At 41.2% G+C, this 25,255-nt stretch overlaps 1 protein-coding gene across 2 annotated transcripts in view; it reads right to left on the bottom strand.

Annotated features, from left to right (window-relative positions):
• Positions 1 to 23,316, bottom strand: part of ganab (glucosidase, alpha; neutral AB) — an 80,674-nt gene extending 57,358 nt beyond the window's left edge. Inside the window, exons 1-6 of one of the 2 annotated variants that reach the window (XM_034181867.1) lie at positions 23,260 to 23,316; positions 18,265 to 18,366; positions 9,715 to 9,823; positions 8,633 to 8,760; positions 1,247 to 1,426; positions 1,037 to 1,102 (exon numbers count right to left, since the gene is read on the bottom strand). In XM_034181867.1, coding sequence (XP_034037758.1) covers positions 1,037 to 1,102; positions 1,247 to 1,426; positions 8,633 to 8,760; positions 9,715 to 9,823; positions 18,265 to 18,366; positions 23,260 to 23,285 — 611 coding nt within the window. In that variant the 5' untranslated portion in view covers positions 23,286 to 23,316. The remainder of the gene's footprint in view (positions 1 to 1,036; positions 1,103 to 1,246; positions 1,427 to 8,632; positions 8,761 to 9,714; positions 9,824 to 18,264; positions 18,367 to 23,259) is intronic. The other variant, XM_034181868.1, reaches the window with a different exon arrangement.
• Positions 23,317 to 25,255: the final 1,939 nt, after the last annotated feature.

Here is a 25,255-nt window from a genome sequence, read left to right as displayed (position 1 = left end):
GATTTTCATGAAAAAGATGACAACTCAGCATCCTAAACACTGGTAAATCGAACCCTTCCAAATACCATAATTTCCGGACTATAGAGCGCACCAAAACATAAGCCACACCCACCAATTTTAAAAAGAAAAAGAGAAAAAAAAAAATTGTACATCAACAGGCTGCACTTCTCTATAAGCCGCAGGTCTCCACGTTGTCGCAGGAGATATTTACACATAAAGATGTTAGAAAGATTTCTTAACTTTTAATGAAATACACACTGTAAATGCTTTTTTCCTGAAGGAGTTAAATGTAAATAGTGACGAGCACAGCATCCAGCATGCGCAACATGGCGTCTCCGCTCCACACCGAGAACAGAGTAACTAATTTTTTCTTTTTCCTTGTGGATCATGACAATTTCAGCGCATGCAGCCAGGATCACCTGGTGTCTGCAGTAAATGAGACAATGAGGTGCTGTGACTTTTTCAACTTGCAGCACAAACACAGAGACCCAGTGGGGAAGGGTGCGGGGAGAAGGCTCAGGTGACTGATCTGCCCAAGAAGGACTTTTATTCAGCCACGACAAGGAATTAAAGCATTTTCCAAAATCAGCAAGCTTTATGCGGATGGGTTTTCTTCAGGACGTGATGATGAATCCACTAAAACGAACAGGTAAGACTTTATATATACTTTGTCTGTGAATTTATGCTTTATGAGGATCACAGCTTTCAGCCAATCAATGGACAGCATCAATTGACGTATTTCGACTTGTGAGAAAGCCTGTAAAAATCCATAAATTAGCCGCATCATTGTTTAAGCCGCAGTGTTCAAAGCGTGTGAAAAAAGTAGCGGATTATCGTCTGGAAATTACAGTACATTATAAAGTTGAGACAGCTCATGCACTACCATACATACACGCCCACTTCCCCTCTGTCTCTCCCTTTCTAATCATGTTTGAAACAAAATGTGCTCAGTGCATTGGGACTCCCTACATTTTGTGTCACTATTGGCAGAATTAGTACAAGAAAGAGAATACACACAAATCTTAAGAATCTTTACCTAGAGAATAACCACTTGACATTATTCCACACGCTAGCCACTGTGCTAGTTACTTTATAGGAGAAACTGGGATGATAAGGAGAAGAGGACAGAACAATGTGTCAGAGACAATACTCAAAAAAATTAAACAATTTCATGGAAATAAAAGCAAAGAGAGTCTACTATGTGAGCATGCAGAGTAATAGAGGACTGGTATGTGTGTTTTCTCACGTGTCCTTGCGCATCCTCAGGTGCTCAAAGCTCAGCAAGCCGCGTGAATTCAGTGACATCAACACATCGTGCCCCTCCATGATGTCCAACCTGAAGGGCCGAGCACTGACAATCACCCGCTGAGACTCTGCCCCCAAGGATAGTACCACCCCATTCTCATCCTGAGACAAGAGAGACAGGCTGCAGGAGAGAGGAAAGAAAGAAATGGGGGAGGCATTTTAAAAATAAGCTGTCCTATCAGGATGGTATCCTCTTCATTACATTCCAAACTTAAAATGAAAAGGTAAGTAAGAATGCGGCCCCCATCAACAATCTACTTGTAATGACTTTGTGGTGAGCAGCACCACTGAGTGGACTGGGTGGCTAAGGTATGCACTTAATTGTATAGCCAGTTGTTTCAAAAACTTTATTTCTATTTAGTGAGGTAAACATCCATCTTTACCTCAATAGGGATCCTCACCATGCTACCAAACAGTTCTAATGGCATTTGTTCCTCTTCTTTGACTACAAGAAGTCGTTTACTGCAAGTATTTTAGCTTGCCCCATGGAATTACATGATGTAGCCGGCTGGCTTGTGTGGATGTTTACCTTCCAAATCAATATTGCACTAATAAAGTTTATGCCCAGCATGAAAACGTGGATTCAAAAACATCCAAAAATAGAGCCCAGGCTGAAAACGTGGAGTTCTCCTTCATAGCATAAATCCAACAATACAAGTACATCTTGACTGATTTAAACCGACTCCATTGTGGTGGTGTACAGAAGCAAAAAACAAAATTTGTAACTGTTCAAATACTCACAGACCTGGTAGTACCATTACAAATGCATACATTTACAATATCGCAATAACATTATTTCACACAAGAATCATTGACCATTTCATGATACATACAGCTAAAGTGCAACTGACATGTTTTTTTTTTTTTTAACAATTTGCATAAGCTTTTATAATTGGCAAGATCAGCTTCAGCCTACACCTTTTCAGTCAATGTGTTGTATTTATTATTATCATCAACAATATTTCATTATTTTCCTTTTGCTATTAATGATAATTTAACTGGCTATAGTATTTTGTGTATTTTATGAGAAATGGTGAGCAAGACTAAAAACAAACCACACACAAAAAAAAAAAGATTGTACATAAATGTACAAGTCCCAAATAATACATAATACATAATACTGACATTTTTTTAAGTTTTGAAATTTCCTATGTGAATTCCACCTTCCCACTGTGTCAAAGCTTCACACACTCGAGAAATGTTGGTTTCTCAAAATGCAAAGGATGCAGAACCATGTCCTACTTTTTCTTGGTTGGGCTCAAAACGTCTCAATCGGCCCTTATATAACCATATTTGGAGCGTGCAGTTTTCTGAAGATTGCTTCGTGGAAAGGCCCATGTTTTAGTCTGAAATGTGAATAAACATGACCCAAAAACATGTTAAAGCCTGAGCCAAACCATAGAAAGGTATGCGTCCTGAGGATTATAACATGGAAACATTTCAGAGAGACAAAGAGAATGACTGAGGTCAAATCTGGACATACAGTACACCTCAGCCGTACACATGTGCTGGGCTGTGACTTACAAACTGACAAAGATCAGAGCAACCGTCAAACCTGCCTGTCCACGGTGGACCCCAACTCTCACCCTATGACTGCTGGGACAGGCTCCATACTTTCTCTATAGCCCACAATCACAGATGTATTCCAAAAATCACAAAAACCCTCATGTGCAAAGGGAAAATTGCTACATTACACACACACACTCCGCAACCTTGAAAATACATTTTAGCACGTGGACTGCACAGTTTATTATACATTCAAAGATTTCTGTAATTGCTTTTAAGAGTAAAATTCTTTTTTCATTGTTTTTGTGTTTGAGAGTACTAGTCCAGTGTCCATACGAAGTTTGTATTCGTCTAGAAAATTGGGAGCTTAAGTAGATTTTTCATGGATGGTCATATGAGGCTGTGTTTGAGGGGGGGTGATGTACACAGAGGTGTACTTACTCTTACATAGTTTTAACAGACAAAGTGTAAGTTTGTAAAGAGTTGACACAGACACAAAGAGACAAATACAGTTATTTTAAGAAAAATACTGACATTTATCCAGCATGGTCAGACATACATACACAGATATATAGAAAGGAATAAACAGTTTGTGTACATGAAGCACAAACATATGAATGTGAAAACATTAGTTATTATTGATAATGTGAGTCAGGGACATTTAGGCAGGGATCTCACCAGCATTATAAGAGCATAACGGCCCATTACGCTGCTGCATGAAAAAAAATTACGCTGCAGTTGAGCCATTACACTGTTTCCAAGGGCGTGTAACGGGAAAATGATCATTTTTGATGATCAGAAATGATTATCATTACTGATGATACTGACTGCTCCCAGACTACCAATAACCAGCAAAAATCTATTTAAGCATAAAAATTCAAAAAGAAAAAATAATATAGCACCTTCAACTGCACCACAGACTAAAACAGTTAAATGTGGTCTATTAAACATTAGGTCTCTCTCTTCTAAGTCCCTGTTGGTAAATGATATAATAATTGATCAACATATTGATTTATTCTGCCTTACAGAAACCTGGTTACAGCAGGATGAATATGTTAGTTTAAATGAGTCAACACCCCCGAGTCACACTAACTGTCAGAATGCTCGTAGCACGGGCCGGGGCGGAGGATTAGCAGCAATCTTCCATTCCAGCTTATTAATTAATCAAAAACCCAGACAGAGCTTTAATTCATTTGAAAGCTTGACTCTTAGTCTTGTCCAACCAAATTGGAAGTCCCAAAAACCAGTTTTATTTGTTATTATCTATCGTCCACCTGGTTGTTACTGTGTTTCTCTGTGAATTTTCAGACCTTTTGTCTGACTTAGTGCTTAGCTCAGATAAGATAATTATAGTGGGCGATTTTAACATCCACACAGATGCTGAGAATGACAGCCTCAACACTGCATTTAATCTATTATTAGACTCTATTGGCTTTGCTCAAAAAGTAAATGAGTCCACCCACCACTTTAATCATATCTTAGATCTTGTTCTGACTTATGGTATGGAAATAGAAGACTTAACAGTATTCCCTGAAAACTCCCTTCTGTCTGATCATTTCTTAATAACATTTACTCTGATGGACTACCCAGCAGTGGGGAATAAGTTGCATTACACTAGAAGTCTTTCAGAAAGCGCTGTAACTAGGTTTAAGGATATGATTCCTTCTTTATGTTCTCTAATGCCATATACCAACACAGTGCAGAGTAGCTACCTAAACTCTGTAAGTGAGAGAGTATCTCGTCAATAGTTTTACATCCTCATTGAAGACAACTTTGGATGCTGTAGCTCCTCTAAAAAAGAGAGCTTTAAATCAGAAGTGCCTGACTCCGTGGTATAACTCACAAACTCGTAGCTTAAAGCAGATAACCCGTAGGTTGGAGAGGAAATGGCGTCTCACTAGTTTAGAAGATCTTCATTTAGCCTGGAAAAAGAGTCTGTTGCTCTATAAAAAAGCCCTCCGCAAAGCTAGGACATCTTTCTACTCATCACTAATTGAAGAAAATAAGAACAACCCCAGGTTTCTTTTCAGCACTGTAGCCAGGCTGACAAAGAGTCAGAGCTCTATTGAGCTGAGTATTCCATTAACTTTAACTAGTAATGACTTCATGACTTTCTTTGCTAACAAAATTTTAACTATTAGAGAAAAAATTACTCATAACCATCCCAAAGACGTATCGTTATCTTTGGCTGCTTTCAGTGATGCCGGTATTTGGTTAGACTCTTTCTCTCCGATTGTTCTGTCTGAGTTATTTTCATTAGTTACTTCATCCAAACCATCAACATGTTTATTAGACCCCATTCCTACCAGGCTGCTCAAGGAAGCCCTACCATTATTTAATGCTTCGATCTTAAATATGATCAATCTATCTTTGTTAGTTGGCTATGTAATCTTCTTCACAGACTAAAGTTAATTATGGAGTTCCACAAGGTTATGTGCTAGGACCAATTTTATTCACTTTATACATGCTTCCCTTAGGCAGTATTATTAGACGGTATTGCTTAAATTTTCATTGTTACGCAGATGATACCCAGCTTTATCTATCTATGAAGCCAGAGGACACACACCAATTAGCTAAACTGCAGGATTGTCTTACACACAAAGACATGGATGACCTCTAATTTCCTGCTTTTAAACTCAGATAAAACTGAAGTTATTGTACTTGGCCCAACAAATCTTAGAAACATGGTGTCTAACCAGATCCTTACTCTGGATGGCATTACCCTGACCTCTAGTAATACTGTGAGAAATCTTGGAGTCATTTTTGATCAGGATATGTCATTCAAAGCGCATATTAAACAAATATGTAGGACTGCTTTTTTGCATTTACGCAATCTCTCTAAAATCAGAAAGGTCTTGTCTCAGAGTGATGCTGAAAACCTAATTCATGCATTTATTTCCTCTAGGCTGGACTATTGTAATTCATTATTATCAGGTTGTCCTAAAAGTTCCCTAAAAAGCCTTCAGTTAATTCAAAATGCTGCAGCTAGAGTACTGACGGGGACTAGAAGGAGAGAGCATATCTCACCAATATTGGCCTCTCTTCATTGGCTTCCTGTTAATTCTAGAATAGAATTTAAAATTCTTCTTCTTACTTATAAGGTTTTGAATAATCGGGTCCCATCTTATCTTAGGGACCTCGTAGTACCATATCACCCCAATAGAGCGCTTCGCTCTCAGACTGCAGGCTTACTTGTAGTTCCTAGGGTTTGTAAGAGTAGAATGGGAGGCAGAGCCTTCAGCTTTCAGGCTCGTCTCCTGTGGAACCAGCTCCCAATTCAGATCAGACTGACACCCTCTCTACTTTTAAGATTAGGCTTAAAACTTTCCTTTTTGCTAAAGCTTATAGTTAGGGCTGGATCAGGTGACCCTGAACCATCCCTTAGTTATGCTGCTATAGACGTAGACTGCTGGGGGGTTCCCATGATGCACTGTTTCTTTCTCTTTTTGCTCTGTATGCACCACTCTGCATTTAATCATTAGTGATCGATCTCTGCTCCCCTCCACAGCATGTCTTTTTCCTGGTTCTCTCCCTCAGCCCCAACCAGTCCCAGCAGAAGACTGCCCCTCCCTGAGCCTGGTTCTGCTGGAGGTTTCTTCCTGTTAAAAGGGAGTTTTTCCTTCCCACTGTAGCCAAGTGCTTGCTCACAGGGGGTCGTTTTGACCGTTGGGGTTTTACATAATTATTGTATGGCCTTGCCTTACAATATAAAGCGCCTTGGGGCAACTGTTTGTTGTGATTTGGCGCTATATAAAAAAATTGATTGATTGATTGATTGATTGATTGATTGTGGACCTGCAGCAGGTCCAAAATCAACCTACAGAAATGATTTTTTTTTCTTCATCAACCTCAGTCAAACCCATTTAAAGATGTCAATCGTGACTCACTTTTCTGCTGATTAAAGTCACTACCGGACTATCGTCCATTATTGCGGGCAAGAAAGGAAAATCATCCACCGATTCACACCGCAGTTTTTTTTTTACATTCCTCATGATGTGCATTTTCCATGGGACAGTGCACAAAGGTCCTCTTGGGGGGAAAAGTTCTCGTACAGCCACTAAAGTTCTCCTGCAATGTGCCGCGCACCGAGCGCTGTGGGAAAGTTCTCTTAGCCACTAAAGTTCTCCTTGCAACAAGCCGTGTGCTGCAGGATAGGGGAGAGCGGGACCAACTTCCCCCGCAAGATTTTTTAATTTATAATGCTCTGAAACACTATTGCCTGCATTTTGAGCATTAAATTGTGTGAAGTACAGCCATAGTTTTTTGCTTGTTTTAATCTTTGTTACAGCCTTACTTTAAAGCCAAAAGAAACAAGGCATCAGGCCAAAACAGCATAGACATGAGTCAGGAACATCATCAGAACTGCTAATTTATACACAGCAGTTTATTCAAGAAAATCCTTATGTGATTTTTCTTACATTAAATAACTTGTAATTAAACTAGTTTTAAGTAAAATTAAACAAAAAAAGATTCTTTAGAAATCTTTGATGTATGTCTGTAAATGAAAACCATGATGATTGATTTCTTCATTTAATGTTAAAATAAGGAAAAGGGTTTTTTGGAAATAATAAAATAGTTGCTGTTTGAAGAGCCTTTGTTTTATTTATAAGCATAACAGCAGGTCTGAGTTTGCAGAGACGACAGGTGAGCTGGACTTTTGGCACATTTAACCAGATGAAGTTAAAGGCTTTCTAGAAGGGTACCCAAGCTTCATTAAGCACAGTCTTCAACACTCAAATACCTCTAAGTCTTGATGTGCTATATCTGGGTCACGCTCATTTTTTGGAACAAAGGAGAGCGATAAAGTTGCTGCAAATACTCTTGGTGGCTAGCAAGAAAACAATTACAAGAAGATGGTTAAGTCCGATCCAGCCTACCCTCCATGACTGCATTAAATCAATATGGAGATATTTATAACGGGAAAAAGTGATCTATCACAGAAGGATCCAAAAGAACAAATTTTACCAAATCTGGAATAACTGGATTTTATTCATCGCCTCCACGGGAGCAGACTTTATTTGATCTCACAGGTGATATTGCTTTGCAATTTACCCATTTAATTTTTGACGGCTTACTGATGATCATCTCTGTGACAGCAGCGGCAGGTGAACAGGGGAACCCCACCCCCACTGGATTATGTACATAGTTTTGTGTAAATTGTTCTGTTTCACTATGCTGTATCAGAGCTCCCTCTAAGCGAACTGTGAGCCCCATCTGGCTCAGGTTATTGCAGACAAATTGACAGTGCAGGCCTTTAGAGGACAGCTGTGTTTCGACAGGTGCTACCTTATCACGGGTTCTGTGAAGTTTGAGTTAGAGGAGAGTGGCGTCTTGAAGGACGGGGAAGTCTGATTCATGAATTGTGACTGCACACTCGGTGGACTCATGTGCCCTGCTGGCTGGTGTCACACATTTTCCAGACTCAAAACATACAAAACTGGAAGTAGTAGAGAAGCTTGAATTGCGAAACGTCCTCGCGTCAAGCAACACAATCCAGTCGAAGATTCAAGCTTCTCTACTGTGGAAACCACCTGGACAACTGAGAGCATTCACAAAAACTAAAAGTAATCTGTTCCTTTTTAAATGATGCCTTGTTGATTTATTTCCTTATCTTTTCCAAATAAAGATACAACTTTAAAAAAAAAAGTATTTGGGGAGACTGAGGAGCCAGATTATGACTACCTCAAAACATAGCACAATCTTCTGACCAGATCATGCACCCCTAAAGATTGTCACTACTTCTGCAATCTATAAGCAAAGTCAGCTTTCAACCAAAAACAAAATCCCATTCCACACTCACTCAGCCCTCAGTAAAACTTACGGTTCAGTGGGCGGCTCCCTGACAAGCACATCTGGGACCTCGTAGCGAGGCTTCAGTGGCTTTAGCTCATTAATCTTCACCCTTGTTATGTTGCCCTGGAGACGGTACAGCTCCAACAGTAGACGCACCTGAAAATAAGAGAATGATGGCAGAGAATTGGAAAGAATTATTGAACCCCAAGAAAAGCATTAAAACACAAATCCCTCTGGCAAGAAACACTTAAGTCGGCCATACAACAAATATTTTATGTTCGAGCCTTATTCTAAAGTGAATGAAATTCTTTTTTTCCCCTCAAAATTCTACACACAATATCCCATAATGACAATGTGAAATAAGTTTGAGGTTTTTGAAAATTTATTAAAAAATTTTAAAAACGAAGGAATCACATGTACATTAAGTTTTCACAGTCCTTGCCATGAAGCTCAAAATTGAGCGATCTGGGAAGAAGAGCCTTATTCCGGGAGGTGAACAAGAACTTGATGGTTACTCTGTCAGAGCTCCAGCATTCCTATGTGGAGAGAGCAGAACCTTCCAGGAGGACAACCATCTCTGCAGCAATCCACCAATCTGGCCTGTATAATAGTGTCATATTCAAGAAGACCTGAGGCTGTAATTGCTGCCAAAGGTGCATCAACAAAGTATTGAACAAAGGATGTGAATACTTATGTACATGTGATTTCTTAGTTTTTATTTTCAATAAATTTCCATGAATTAAAAAAAAAAAAAAGCTGTCACTGTGGAGATGTTGAGACTAGAATTTGAGGGGAAAAAATGAATTTACCCCATTTTTGGAATAAATCTGTAACATAAAATGTGGAAAAAGTGAAGCGCTGTAAATATTTTCTGGGTGCATTGGGTACGCATGTATGTATATGGTTGGAGAATTCAATGTCACACTGTGTGAAGTATTTGCATGAAGACATTACTGTGTGAAGACATTACTGATTATAGTAAATCACTGAATAAACCTTCAAAAAGAGGTCCATTTGGGGAAAAAATTACTGGCAAGTACAAGCTGGTACACAGTAAGTGCCTTACCCCATTGAGAACCATAAGCTTGCCAATGGGTGCACTACATGTACCTTGTTGTTATCATTGATGAGCTGCAGGGTGAGTCTGGTGTTGGTCAGCTCCATGGTCTCCAGCAGGGCACGGTAGGGAGACTCACCAGCCTTCACAGCTCGCTGCCGCCTGTTTAAACATGTTTTAATTCCGTATTTAATAATTTACATATAAATCCACAATCAACATCCCCTGCCACTGGACTACTTTCTTGCAGTTCACAAACATCTTCAAACTCATTCTAGACTTGTACATATTTGGCAAACCTGAAAAATGACATCCTGCTCTGGTGAGGAATTTACAGTGTAGCTTGTCAGATATATTTGAACAGATGGATGAAGTACAAAAGGAACTCATTTAAATGGCCCCCTTTTCTACTCTGTGGCTTGGGCTAATGAAGCACATCCTACATCACAAGAGGATCAGGTCAATCCATTTTTTTTAAGTTGTACCTACAGTGGTATGTCACATTTCAATCTCAATATAAACTCACAAGTACTTAAAGAAAATTAAATCCAATTAAGGTACTCGTCTTAATTCAAATTTGTGAGCACTGGAGCATTTCATCAACTAACAAGAAAGTGGAGGATGCGTGACAAGTAATTTATCTCAAGTAGTAGTCATGTCAATGAAATTTTGTTTTGGTCACAGCATTTGATTTGGTGCAACGTCAGCATTTTTTCTTTTACCCCAATATTTAGACAATCAGACTCCCCTCTCCTATTCTTGATGGCTGCAAACAGATTCAACAAAGACTACAGTGTCATCTGCAAAGTCAAGTTGAGTGAACCTACCCCACCCCCCACTGACCCTTCCTTGCTGTCAAATGTGAACAAATGACAAATGCCATGCTGTGAGAGATGGAAACCATTCCAAGAAGATACAACCCCAATTCCAATGAAGTAGGGATGTTGTGAAAAATATAAATAAAACATAATACAATGATTTGCAAATCCTCTTCAACCTGTATTCAATTAAATACACCACAAAGACAAGATATTTTAATGTTCAAACTGATAAACTTTATTGTTTTTGTGCAAATATTTGCTCATTTTGAAATGGATGCCTGCAACACGTTTCAAAAAAGCTGGGACAGTGGTATGTTTACCACTGTGTTCCATCACCTTTCCTTCTAACAACACTCAAGCATTTAGGAACTGAGGACAGTAACTGTTGAAGCTTTGTAGGTGGAATTCTTTCCCATTCTCTTGCTTGATGTACAAACTTCAGTTGTTCAACAGTTTGGGGTCTCTGTTGTCGTATTTTGAGCTTCATAATGCGCCACACATTTTCAATGGGCAACAGGTCTGGACTGCAGGCAGGCCAGTCTAGTATCTGCAGTCTTTTACTACGAAGCCACGCTGTTGTCACACGTGCAGAATGTGGCTTGGCAGTGTCTTGCTGAAATAAGCAGGGACGTCCCTGAAAAAAACGTTTGGATGGCAGCATGTTGCTCCAAAAGCTGGATGTACCTTTCACAATTGTTGGTGCCATCACCGATGTGTAAGTTGCCCATGCCATAACACACCCCCATATCATCACAGATGCTGGCTTTTGAACTTGGTGCTGTTAACAATCTGGATGTTTTTTTCTTCTTTTGTACAGAAGACACAACGTCCATGATTTCCAAAAACAATTTGAAATGACTCAGACCACAGCACACTTTTCCCACTTTGCCTCTGTCCATTCCAATTAAGCTCGGGCCCAGAGAAGGCAGCAGCATTTCTGAATGTTGTTGCTGTATGGCTTTCGCTTTGCATGGTAGAGTTTTAATTTGTACTTGTAGATGTAGCGATGAACTGTGTTAACTGACAATGGTGCTCCTGAGCCCACGCCGTAAGATGCTTTACACAATGATGTTGGTTTATAATGCAGTGCTGCCTGAGGGAATCAAAGGTCAGGGGCATTCAATGTTGGTTTTTGGCCTTACTGCTTACGTGTAGAATTCTCCAGATTCTCTGAATCTTCTGATTATATTATGGACTGTAGATGATGGAATCCCTAAATTCCTTCAATTGAACGTTTAGAAACATTGTTCTTAAACTGTTGGACTATTTTTTTTCCATGCAGCTGCTCACAAAGTGGTGATCCTCATACCATCTTTGCTTGTGAATGGCTGAGCCTTTTGGGGATGCTCCTTTTAAACCCAATCATGACACTCATGTTTCCAATTAGGTGTTCTTTGAGCATTCATCAACTTTCCCAGTATTTTGTTGCCCCATCCCAACTTTTTTGAAACGTGTTTCAGGCATCCATTTCAAAATGAGCAAATATTTGCACAAAACAAAGTTTATCACTTTGAACATTAAATATCTTGTCTTTGTGGTGTATTCAATTGAATATAGGTTGAAGAGGCATTGCAAATCATTTTATTTTGTTTTTATTTACATTTTACACAACTCCCCAACTTCACTGGAATTGGGGTTGTACAATTTCATAAAGTACTGCTTTTTGACTGGGGGGAATCAAATTTTGAATTTAAATCTATAGCTATACACTAGTTTAGTTTTTCACAAAATTGACTATTTCTTATTACCTTTTTTTTTTTTCCTTTTTTAGGTAAAAAGTAAGTGCTTGAACCTTCTCATTTTTTCACTTGGGCAGATCAATTATGGATCTCCATGTTGATTTCACCCAAGTTTTACACCGGATGCCCTTCTTGATGCAACTCCACATAACAGAGAATGGACACAGGTGATCTTGAACCAGGAACCTTCCACTCTGGAAATAACTGCACTTTAAGACGTGGTCACAACGCCGTACTTGCACGTACGTGCAGTCTACTTGCAAAAACATGGGCTAAATTTGGAGATCCGTACTTCGTAAGTACTGCCTCAGTACGAATTTAGGAGCACACAGACACACGCAGACACGCCGTAGAGGTTTTAGTGCATGCAGAACTTTTACTGCGGTCAGGCTGCGGATTCACCAGCAGTACAGATGACGCACGCTGTGAGTACTGCCTCAGTACAGATTCAAAGCGGCACATTTTCATTCAATTACTACTGAATTAACCAAATCCGTACGTAGGCAGTACGGATTACGGCACTCACCACATACTATGGAGTCTGACAGACTTGCATGCACAACGCAGCTTCTCACTTGAACTTGGACTTTATTTCCAAACGTCAGCAACACACACTCCACAGCTTCAGTCTGTTAACTAGCTGTAACTTTTCGAGGTAAGTAAACACTCGTACAACTGACCGCTGCAGGCTGGACGTGCTCATGCATCGCCAATGCCAAAAAACACCTGCTGCTCCGGTACCGCTCATAAAAAAGAAAAGCCGACCCCACACACACACACACTGCTTTATTGTCAACTCTCTTTATCGTTACACTCCTAGAGACGTGCGTTGAACGTACTCTCTCACTCCTCTTGCTACTGCCTCCGTACGTTTTCACAAAAATGTAGTGGCCGTGGCATCTGCAGAAAACGTACGGCGAAAAAAAACGCACGGTGGGTTGTGACCGGGGCTTAAATGTTTGGCCACTGCACTGCCACATTACATTTATTTTTGAGGTACCTCACAAAGTACAGCTAATTTTATTCTTGTGAAATATTTTGAGAGAGTCCATGCCAACTGCAGTGTGTTCACTCCATGAGATTTTGTGGACAACATGAAGGAGGCACATGTGCAAGGTTTGATGTTTATGCTGTATTCAATGGAAACAAGGAACACTCATATTCCAACTTGTAACTAGGAAAAATACTTTTAGTAAAGCTATGATGAAACGTTCAGTGACTCATTTTGACTAATCAAGTTAAAGTATCACTTGCATTATGAGGGAACGTCGGCTTCAACATTATGGACATGGCATTTTTCTCTGGACATGATCTAGCATGCAGCTGCCTCAGTGTTGAGGACACCAGCAACTAGAAAAAGGCAAGAGGATGCCTGCATTTCCTCAGGCTGCAGCAGATGAACAGGTGCTTCTGCCCCATCTCTGGTGAAGATTTTTAATCACTGTTGCATCCATAGAGCTCCTGGTATCATCAAAGACCTTCAAGTGGATTGTTTTACCTCCTTCAAAAGGATCTACACCGGGACCACCATGTTCCTTAACAGCTTTGTTGCTCAGGCTGTCAGGATCTCAAAGACTACTGACACCCCCACTGTTTCTCCCTATCACTCCTCTGAGCCCTCCTACGCCCGTCATGGCTCTCCTCTCCACTCTTGATGGGCATACTGGTATTTACCACTCCACTCAATTCCACTAGTGCAACCTTCACACTTCGCAGTGCATGTTACGCTCTACTAGTGCAATACTTACACACTCATGGTTGCACCTTAAGTCTGTCTCAGTATGTTGCTGCTAATGTCTGACTTGTATGTATGAATGTTTTGTGGGTTTGGGTTTTTTATTTTAGCTAGTAAAATTTAAACAATTAAATTTTTTATAATTATTTACATGCACTTACAGTGCATCCAGAAAGTATTCACAGCACTTCACTTTTTCCACGTTATGTTTATGTCCAAAATGGAGTAAATTCTTTTTATCCCCTCAACACTCCAATTTTTTTTTTTTTTTGCGCAAATTCATTAAAAATGAAAAACTAAGAAATCACATGTACTTAAGTATTCACACCCGTTGATCAATACTTTGTTTATGCACCTTTGGCAGCAATTACAGCCTCAAGTGTTCTTGAATATGATGCCACAAGCTTGGCACACCTATCTTTTGGGAAATTCTCATCAGACCAGATAATTTTGTTCTCATGGTCAGAGTCCTTCAGGTGTCTTTTGGTAAGCGCTAGGCGGGCTGCCATGTGCCTTTAACTAAGGAGTGGCTTCCGTCTGGCCACTCTACCATATACAGGGATGAGATTGGCAAATTCGACTTTCAGAGGAAAATAAGCCAGGGTCCAGGGGCCGCAGGCCCCGGCGGGTCCAGGGCGGAGCCCTGGCCAGGGGGTCTGAAGCCAAAACATCAAAATATCTGTTTACATATCCAATCCACTTTATTTATATAGCACATTTAAACAACAGAAGTTTCCAAAGTGCTGCACGTAAAAATGATAATACAACTATACAAAACAATAAACCCACTCAGATACTAATAAATAAACATAAAAACAATAAAACAACAAATAAATAAAACACTGGGCCAAAGACAACAGAGGACCATACAACTCATGCAGAGCTAAAAGCCAGAGAATAAAAGTGGGTCTTCAGATGAGACTTAAAACACTCCACTGTGGGGGCTGTTCAAACGTGGAGAGGCAGAGCATTCCAGAGTCTGGGCCCAGCCACAGAGAAGGCCCTGTTCCCCCTGGTCTTAAGTCTCGTCCTAGGCACCACAAGCTGGAGCTGGCCCTCAGACCTCAGAGCATGCGCTGGGAAGTAAATTTGGAGGAGGTCTACAATATATTGTGGGGCCAGTCCATTTAAAGCTTTAAAAACAAATAAAATTTTAAAATCAATTCTAAAATTAACAGGGAGCCAGTGCAAAGACGCAAGAATGGGTATAATATGTTCATGTTTTTTTGCTCCCAGTTAAGAGGCGTGCAGCAGCGTTCTGGACTAACTGCCATCTGTGAAGTGTATTTTGATTAATTCCAAAAAAAAGTGAATTGCAGTAGTCCAGGCGTGAAGAAATAAAAGCATGCATGACGCGCTCCAAGTCAGAGAAGGATAAAATTGATTTAATTTTGGTTAAAAGACGAAGCTGATAAAAGCTGGATTTAACAACCGCCTTGACCTGCCTGTCCAGTTTAAGATCAGAGTCCATAATGACGCCAAGGTTGGTGGCTGTGGGCTTCATGTGTTGACAGAGAGGGCCCAGGTCTAATCGAGCTGTGGAACCAACACTGGGCCCAAACACAATCACCTCGGTTTTGTACTCATTTAAGCTAAGAAAATTTTGAGCCAACCAAGCCTTGACGTCTTCCAGGTACACAAGCCATAATCCACTGACTGTGTGTGTGTGTGTGCAACACAGAAGAAAGGGCAGGAGAAACGCATATATAACCTTTGCGCTGATTGGTCATAAGCTTTGTAATAACCAATGAAAACGTGCGTAAGTAAAAGCTTCGACTACGCTTCGATACCGTCTCAGTTTTTATGATTTGTTGGAGGGAAAACTACCGAATATTGGAAGTTGAAAGACTACACAGTTGCCTCCCTTACACTACATTCTCACTGTGCACCTACTTCATACTGGTCACTGTCAGCACAGCGTTACTTCCGCGTTCAGCTGACTGACAGACTGATCGAACTTGCTGCGTCAGCGATAACAAAGACCACTCAGTGTTCTGAATAGACAACAATTTTATTAAACAAAAGGGCCTGTCACAGTGGCGTATTCTATCAGACTCCTTAAAATAAAATAAACCCGCTCTCTCTCCTCTATCAGACTCCTTAAAATAAAACCGCTCTCTTGCTCGCGCACGCTCTCTCTCTGTGTCTAATCAGAGCTGTGACTCTTTAAAATAAACGCGCACTCGCTACATGTCAGTGCGCTTATCAAACGCCCTGATCGATCAGTCTGATCAAAGCTGGAAAGTGCTGCGACTCTTGAAAATAAAGGCGCACTCGCTACATGCCGGTGCGCTTATCAAACGCCCTGATTGATCAGTCTGATCAAAGCTGAAAAGTGCTGTGACTCTAAAATAATTGTGCACTCGCTGCATAAAAAAATAAATAAATAATAATAATAATAATAATAATGTTAAATGACTGTTTTTGAGCCGCACCACACCATGCAGCAGAGCGCACTTCCACAGAAGCAGAAAATAGCACTGAAACTGGTGCAGCGTGGCACACGCGACTGTGTGCACACATTAAAACGCAAACACACGCAGCTGCAAGTATGAACGAACACTGTTAAAGGCTGAGTACATGTGTATTTCGGCCGTATTTAAATGAAACAACGCTGTAATGAGCAGCTCTACGAATACGCCACTGTGAAAGCCCCTAAGGGTACTCCTGGCATTATTTTTTTTTTTTTTTGCATTCTTAGCCCCCCCTCCCCCTCCCCCTAAAATTTTCTCAACGGATTTGGACGTTTCACAAAATCGACCCACGGGACTGTCAAATCCGTGGAAATGCGTGGATCCACGGAAAAATCTCATCCCTGTATATAGGCCTGATTGGTGGATTGCTCCAGTGATGGCTGTCCTTGTGGAAGGTTCTCCTCTCTCCACAGAAGAATGCTGGAGCTCTGACAGAGTGGTCATCGGGTTCTTGGTCACTTCCCTGACTAAGGCCCTTCTACCCCAATCGTTCAGTTTAGATGGGTGACCAGTTCTAGGAAAAGTCCTGGTGGATCTGACCTTCTTCCATTTACAGACGATGGAGGCTACTGTGCTTATTCGAACCTTCAAAGCAGCAGAAATGTTTCTGTACCGTTCCTCAATTTGTGCCTCGAGACAATCCTATCTCTGAGGTATACAGATTATTCCTTTGACTTCATGCTTGGTTTGTGCCTTTCCAATTCATGTACAATCAACTGAATTTACCCCAGGTGGATTCCAGTTAAGCTGTAGAAACATTTCAAGAATTATCAGTGGAAACAGGCTGCACCTGACCACAAGTTTCTGCTTCATGGCAAAGGCTGTGAATACTTATGTACATGTGATTTCTTAAGTTTTTAAATAAATTTGCAAAAATCTCCAAAACACACACCACACTGTCATTACGGGGCATTGTGTGTAGAATTTTCAGGGAAAAATGAATTTCATCCATTCTGGAATAAGGCTGTAACATAAAAAAAATGTGGAAAAGTGCAGCGCAGTGAATACTTTCTGAATGCACTGTACATATTTATGCATTTCATTTATGACTGTACAGAAGTGCAGGTAACCATGACAATAAACAATGAATCTCTTGACAGATGGATACTGGTGAGATAAGTGAATGGAGCAGCTGTCTCCCTGGGTGGTGGTTATCTGGTGTCACCGACCGAACAGTGCCCCCTAAAAATTGGTCCACCCTGGCTTCATTGCGCATGCGTCATTTCGGACCACAGCAGCACGCCTGAGACCGACTCCCTACACTCAAAGCAAACAAAGGGAATAATGTGATTATTAACCATCAGATGACAAAGTAAAACCTGTTAAATTATTCTAAAGTCAGTTTTAAGCAGAATTGAGGCCACTGTAAGCAGAAACAAGGCCATAATTGGTGAGTTGCAACAGACACTCAGAAACAACGCACGCACAGTGAAGACAGGGCGGACCAATTTTTAGTGGGGGGGGCGTTTGGTCTGTGACATCGGAATCAAACATATTTTCCTAAAGTGGATGCAGCAACATGTGGCACTGGTTCATGCTCCCAAACCTGATGACTATTGACACTTACTTTTTACTGACATTTATAGGTGGTCACTTTGGCACACTGTCATAATATCCAGGTGTTTGTGTAGCGATCTACAGAACTAAATAAATTAACTTATTCTCCATATCGGACCTCATGAGTAGTATTTAATGAATTAAAATAATGTAAAAAAATTTTGGGCTGTGGTTCTGTAACCAGGCCACTGTTTATGATGTAAAGGCCTGGATGGTGTTGCACGTGGGAAAGGTCATGCACAAATGATCTATAGGTTGCATGTAGCTACACACTCACTTGCAGAAGGCACTCTGGTCGCAGGTCTTGAAATTTCCCTTGTCCACTGCCCATGTCCCACTGAACCAAGCAGTCAGCAAAAATACCAGGAGAGGTGCCATCCTACAAAGAAAAAGAAGACAACAGATGGTTCAGGCTGCTACACCAGACACATCATCAAGGGCAGAGCTAAAGGGGAGGCCGGGGTGGCAATGGACTCCCCCGAAATCTTACTGACACCCCAGGTGCCACCACAGATGGCTGACATGTCACGGCACCACAGGTCTGGTCGAAAGGAGCCAGCAAAAATTTCATAATTTACTTGTCTGAAGAAAACTGGCAATAAAACCGATTATTTACAGGTGTTATACCAAAGTGTTCCATTACTTATGCAACCCATCATCTTGGCTTTTATATTTTTTATTAATTTATATGAAGTTGTAGAGATTTGCTTTCAGTTTGAGTTCAAGGAAGATAATTTTATTTTTATATCTATTTTTTGTATCTGAAGTGGCATAATCAAATTAAAATGTGTGAAATACCAAGTGTGCCAATACTTTTGGGGGGCACTGTATCCTAACCTTAAGATGAGTGCAAAATGTGTGGTATTATTACTGTTTTGTTTAAGAATGCTTAATTTTCACTGTTGTGGCACTTTGTGTGGAATTAGTCATATTGATAGAGATATAACATTTGGCTTCAATACTGAGATACAACAATTTGGCCATATCATGTAGCCCTACTGTCAACTAGCTGAAAAGTTTGAATATTAATCTACACTCAAAAATATAAACGTAACACTTTTGGTTTTGCTCCCATTTTGTATGAGATGAACTCAAAGATCTAAAACTTTTTCCGCATACACAATATCACCATTTCCCTCAAATATTGTTCACAAACCAGTCTAAATCTGTGATAGTGAGCACTTCTTTGCTGAGATAAACCATCCCACCTCACAGGTGTGCCATATCAAGATGCTGATTAGACACCATGATTAGTGCACAGGTGTGCCTTAGACTGTCCACAATAAAAGGCCACTCTGAAAGGTGCAGTTTTGTTTTATTGGGGGGGGGATACCAGTCAGTATCTGGTGTGACAACCATTTGCCTCATGCAGTGCAACACATCTCCTTCACATAGAGTTCATCAGGTTGTCAATTGTGGCCTGTGGAATGTTGGTCCACTCTTCAATGGCTGTGCGAAGTTGCTGGATATTGGCAGGAACTGATACACGCTGTCTTATACGCCGGTCCAGAGCATCCCAAACATGCTCAATGGGTGACATGTCCAGTGAGTATGCTGGCCATGCAAGAACTGGGACATTTTCAGCTTCCAAGAACTGTGTACAGATCCTTGCAACATGGGGCCGTACATTATCCTGCTGCAACATGAGGTGATGTTCTTGGATGTATGGCACAACAATGGGCCTCGGGATCTTGTCAAGGTATCTCTGTGCATTCAAAATGCCATCAATAAAATGCACCTGTGTTCTTCATCCATAACAGACGCCTGCCCATACCATAACCCCACCGCCACCATGGGCCACTTGATCCACAACACTGACATCAGAAAACCGCTCACCCACACAATGCCACACACGCTGTCTGCCATCTGCCCTGGACAGTGTGAACTGGGATTCATCCGTGAAGAGAACACCTCTCCAATGTGCCAAACGCCAGCGAATGTGAGCATTTGCCCACTCAAGTCGGTTACGACGACGAACTGGAGTCAGGTCGAGACCCCGATGAGGACGACGAGCATGAAGATGAGCTTCCCTGAGACGGTTTCTGACAGTTTGTGCAGAAATTCTTTGGTTATGCAAACCGATTGTTTCAGCAGCTGTGCGGTTAGCTGGTCTCAGACGATCTTGGAGGTGAACATGCTGGATGTGGAGGTCCTGGGCTGGTGTGGTTACACGTGGTCTGCTGTTGTGAGGCTGGTTGGATGTACTGCCAAATTCTCTGAAACGCCTTTGGAGACAGCTTATGGTAGAGAAATGAACATTCAATACATGAGCAACAGCTCTGGTTGACATTCCTGCTGTCAGCATGCCAATTGCACGCTCCCTCAAATCTTGCAACATCTGTGACATTGTGCTGTGTGATAAAACTGCACCTTTCAGAGTGGCCTTTTATTGTGGGCAGTCTAAGGCACACCTGTGCACTAATCATGGTGTCTAATCAGCATCTTGATATGGCCCACCTGTGAGGTGGGATGGATTATCTCAGCAAAGGAGAAGTGCTCACCATCACAGATTTAGACTGGTTTGTGAACAATATTTGAGGGAAATGGTGATATTGTGTATGTGGAAAAAGTTTTAGATCTTTGAGTTCATCTCATACAAAATGGGAGCAAAACCAAAAGTGTTGTGTTTGTATTTTTGTTGAGTGTATATCTACAGGGGTCTATTTGTCCTGACATTTTTGGGGTGGAAGTGGCGATTTAATAACATTATGTAATTGTAAGTGATGCTAGGAGTAACAAGACTGCCATATTTTTTCATAGGGTCAATTGAGAAAGAAAAGACAGAGGGACAAGATAAACTTCTTTGTAAAGAGAAACAAATCAGGCACAGATCAGGCAAAGACCGAACTCAACTCTGACATCAGCAGTCCTGGTAGGTCCTATCCTGGGACTAGTCAGGAGAGTCAGTATTGGGCACAACTCAACCCAACAGCCTGTGTGTGTGTGTGTGTGTGTGTGTGTGTGTGTGTGTGTGTGTGTGTGTGCGCACGCGCACACGAGTCCCTGGTCCCACCAAATAATGAACAGTGAATAAATAATGAGCCACAGAGCCTGTTTTTTTTTTTTTTTTTTTGGTTCAAGAGGAGGTATTCAACAACTGGGAGAATAGTGGCTCTGAGAGGCTCTTAGAGGCAGTATGTTCAGCTAACGAGGCTCATCTCTGAGTGTGGTGCTAATTTCAAGAAGTTCAAAATTTAACAACAGCAGCTTGGGGCAGTTTGTGTACGAGGTACCACGAGGACAAACAAGGATTTTAGAGACGTGTGGTGCGGACGAGGCTGTTGAAAGCCCATTATCCAAACACCTGGCAGATACGAGGACCTGAGAGGCTATTTTTGGAGCAGCTCAGTCCTCTTGCGCACACAATTCCACCTGCCTTGTATGCCAGACACGGTATATAAAATTATTTTGTAGCTGATTAATCATTTTCTGTCAGAGCTTGGATGTTGAAAACACCTCTAATTGCTTCTGGAATCAGAGGCGACTGTCCAGGAACACACAACGAGAGCGTGCAAAAGAGCGATTTTGCAGACATTACCGGACGAACACAAAGTTAAAAGTTGCATCACAGTGACTGTAAGCCGCAGAAGAAATAAAGATTTTTTTTTTTTTTTTTTTGGAAGTGATCCACACAGTTGCGGCAGAGGGTGTATATAATTAAAGCGGCCACCTCATTGTGGTGTCTTGTTTTGTGGTCAGAGAGCTGGGTGAATGCACAGAACTGCTGCATTTCACTCTGGAACACAGGTTAACAGTAGCCTGGCACACGGCGCACACCGGCCGGTGTCGTGTCAAATTAGTTATCCCCGTCAGAAGTTGTATCCCCTGGCGCAGGAGCACACACTCACCCAGTGCAGCGTCTTTTTTGGACTGCGTTTAAAAAATGTGACATCTTGAATAGATGCTGTGAATTGAAAACCCACACTTTAAAGGAGCCAAGTGTGGGAGGGCTGGAGGTTTGGACCAAACCCATACCTAAACGTGCACTAACGTCACGTTACATGGTGCTACATGGATCATATGCGGCGACAAACCATTTGAGGCTGGACGGGGGTCAAATGTCAGGTCAGTCGTGGCTCACTAGAAGCAGAAACTTGGCACATGTGAGGTACAGAGAGGAACCTAACCTACATGTGATGGCTTAAAATGCAGCCCATTTTTCAAATAATCACTGACACACGTGGCCCATTATTCATGGCTTATCATCCGGGGTACCGAGGCTTAACTCTGTACGTGTGTATTTTCATTCATGTCAAAATGGTGTCATGGTGTTGGTGTTGTTGAAAAACTGTTAGATTTTGAACATTGTTAATAAACTGCAAATTGCATACAAAAAAAAATCTCAAAACCTACATGCTTAAGATTTACTTTAATATATTTCAACATTTAGTGACTGACTGCAGTTGATTGTATGAGAAACAAATTAAGTTGCCATAATCTGTGGACCCCCCCCCCCTGAAATAGCCCTGGCCACCCTCGAGGGCAAGAGCTAAGTACACCAGTGACGTGTAAATTAAGATTTCGTACACTCCTATTTTCACCACCCTCATCTACACAAATTTAAATGCAATACGGCTTCCTCTGCTCTTCCCGTGTCAAATTTTAGAAGGCTTGCTCCGCCCCTGCGCATCACAGTAATTAGTTATGAAACTTGAGTAACGCCCTGTAACAACCCAACAGGATCCTGCAAACGACGTACTTCGATGTTGGGTTAACGATAATATGAAAAGGCGGTGAAAGTGTCACATGGAGCTTAACCACTCCCGCGTCATCATCCTCCTCAACTACAAAAGGGGAATTATGTAAAACTACAATAATATTCGGAACGCTACAGACGGCGGGCCGCATGCTGAGATTTAGTTCCAATTTTCATAGTGGTGTCTCACTGAAGCGATGCTACACGGCGTTAGCTAGCACAGGACCATCATATGCAGATATCTGGAGGAAAAAAACAAAAAATACACACAATTTGTTGATTAAATCTTGTCCAGACAGAAGGGGAAAAAAAAATCACCCGAGACTAACACTTTGGTGTTGTTACCTCTCGAAGAAGCCTGGAGAGCTAACGATGCTAACACGAGCCGCTAATTCAATTCAAGGATCGCTCGACTTTTTAGAACGGCCCTTACAGCAGACAAGCGATGCCCCGACGATTTTACTCTCACATTTAGTGAGCGTGTAATCATAAAGGCAAGGTTTGTGATACTCTGTACCAAGGCTGCATCAAATAAACAACAACTCATCATAAAAGCGCGGAACTGCTTCGTCCTACCTCTCACTGAAGGACGCCATCTTCATTCAACGCCGATCAGGCTCCGCCTTCACCAATCAAAGATCGTTTAAAAAAAAACAGGATTTCCAACAACCAGAAAGAGGTTTAATATTTATACGTCAAAAAAAACAAGACTAACTATTGTGAATAAGAAAATTCAGATTACAACAGGTAGCTTATCACGTCTTCTCCAAACAGACTAATCATGTTTAGTCTGCACGTAGATCAAGTACGTAAATATTTGAACATCTTTGTCCTCTGAGGCACAGACACGTCAGCACCGAGCGTCAGTGAAGTGCACACCTTTGTTCTGGAGTCTTTGACGTCCAATCACTGCAACATGCACTCCCAACATTTCGTTTGTGGAAAATAGGTCATACTGCACGAACAAAACAAGTGGTTTCAAAAACGAGTTTGCCCTATGAACTTCATTTTCTCGTTCACACATGTCGTTCAAAGATATTGTCCCAGTCAGGAGCATTCTTGCCCAGTCAAAATAGAACTTGCAGGAGGCAGAACTTGATGCAGTGGCACAGTGCACTTGCTCTTTCCTTGATGATTTTGGAGTTGGTCCTTATAGACAGTTGTGTAAATGACCTTTCTTCCAAATGCTTGGGTGTTGGCATTTTTCTGGTTTCATGTCATCCGCGACAGAGATGTCATCGGAAGGCAGTCAATCACCATCAGCTCTATGAATAACGACCTGAACCATTCACACATGAGCCCAACTGGACATGAAGGCAACAAATGGATGTCAAGATGATGAGAGAGGAGTCTGATTGTCTAGATATTGGGGAAAAGGAAAAATGTTGATGTTGCTCCAGATCAACTGCTGTGACCAAAACAAATGGAAAGGGGGGGAAAGGCCACATTTCACCTGGCTGTGGCAGATACTCAGCTACTTTAGAGATGCAGGAATGATGGAATGATAGCGTGGTGGATGGGGCAACGCATGGCACCAGCACGTGCTCACTCCCAGACCTGCAAGTTCATCCATGTAAGGTCTCAAGTTGTAAATATCAGTACAGCTGGGAACAAGTTTGACAAGACCTGAAAAATGGGGTTGTTTCAGCAACTTCACCTCAGTGTCTGTGACAGTTTTGGCTAAAATCTTCAATGCTTTTAGGACTCCTGTTAGCTTACTGAAGTATAAAATGGTCCATTTAATTCAGGGTTGCCCAAGTTCGGTCCTTGAGATCTACCTTCCTGACACTCTCAGTTGTCTCCCTGTCCCCACACACCTGAAGCCAATGAAAGACTCGTTAGCAGGCTTTTAATCAGCCTTTCATTGAATTCAGGTGTGTTGGAGCAGGGGGACAACTAAGAGTTACAGGAAGATAAATCTCGAGGATCGAACTTGGGTACCCCTGCATGTATTGTAAGATACTGGCATTGTTTTGTCCCATTGGCAAGATGAAGTTAGTTCAGTGTTGTTCCTATCTAATAAATACTTAAGTTTACCAAGCGTAATAACCAATGTGTACTCTGTTGCCGACGCTGAAATTCAAGAATCCATCACATGTGAAGCAATGCAATGCAGGATTTCTAGTAGAGAGCATATAGACTGTCATGTACTTTGTTTCACCTTTGGGTTTTAAAGATACTGTAAATTAACTGGCTTGCCTTCAGATACACAACACCGATAGCCATGTGATTACATGTGTGTCTTAAGTTTTTTTATATACTCGTATATGCAGAAAAGAGGACAATTACCTAGTGATAAGAATACTTTAATTTTTTTTCCTGTTGTCATTCTGCAAATCGTCTTCTGATTTATAATTGTGTCACAATCCCTTATGGGTCTTGTTTCAAAGGATGTTAAGACGACAAGACGTGAGGAGCTTCACTGGTTAAAATATTAAGGAATAGACACCAATCACAATAATCATCAAATAATGCATTGACATGAATGTGATTAATTGATTTGAAAGTCTTGGACTTAAAAGATTTATTCTGGGAAAAGGTTCAAAAAGCGTCAGTTCTACCATGAGATGCA

The sequence above is a fragment of the Thalassophryne amazonica genome, chromosome 11 (genome assembly GCF_902500255.1).
Source record: "Thalassophryne amazonica chromosome 11, fThaAma1.1, whole genome shotgun sequence".
NCBI lineage: Eukaryota > Metazoa > Chordata > Actinopteri > Batrachoidiformes > Batrachoididae > Thalassophryne > Thalassophryne amazonica.
The sequence above is the reverse complement of the archived record's forward strand: the minus strand, read 5'-3'. Positions and strand labels throughout refer to the sequence as shown.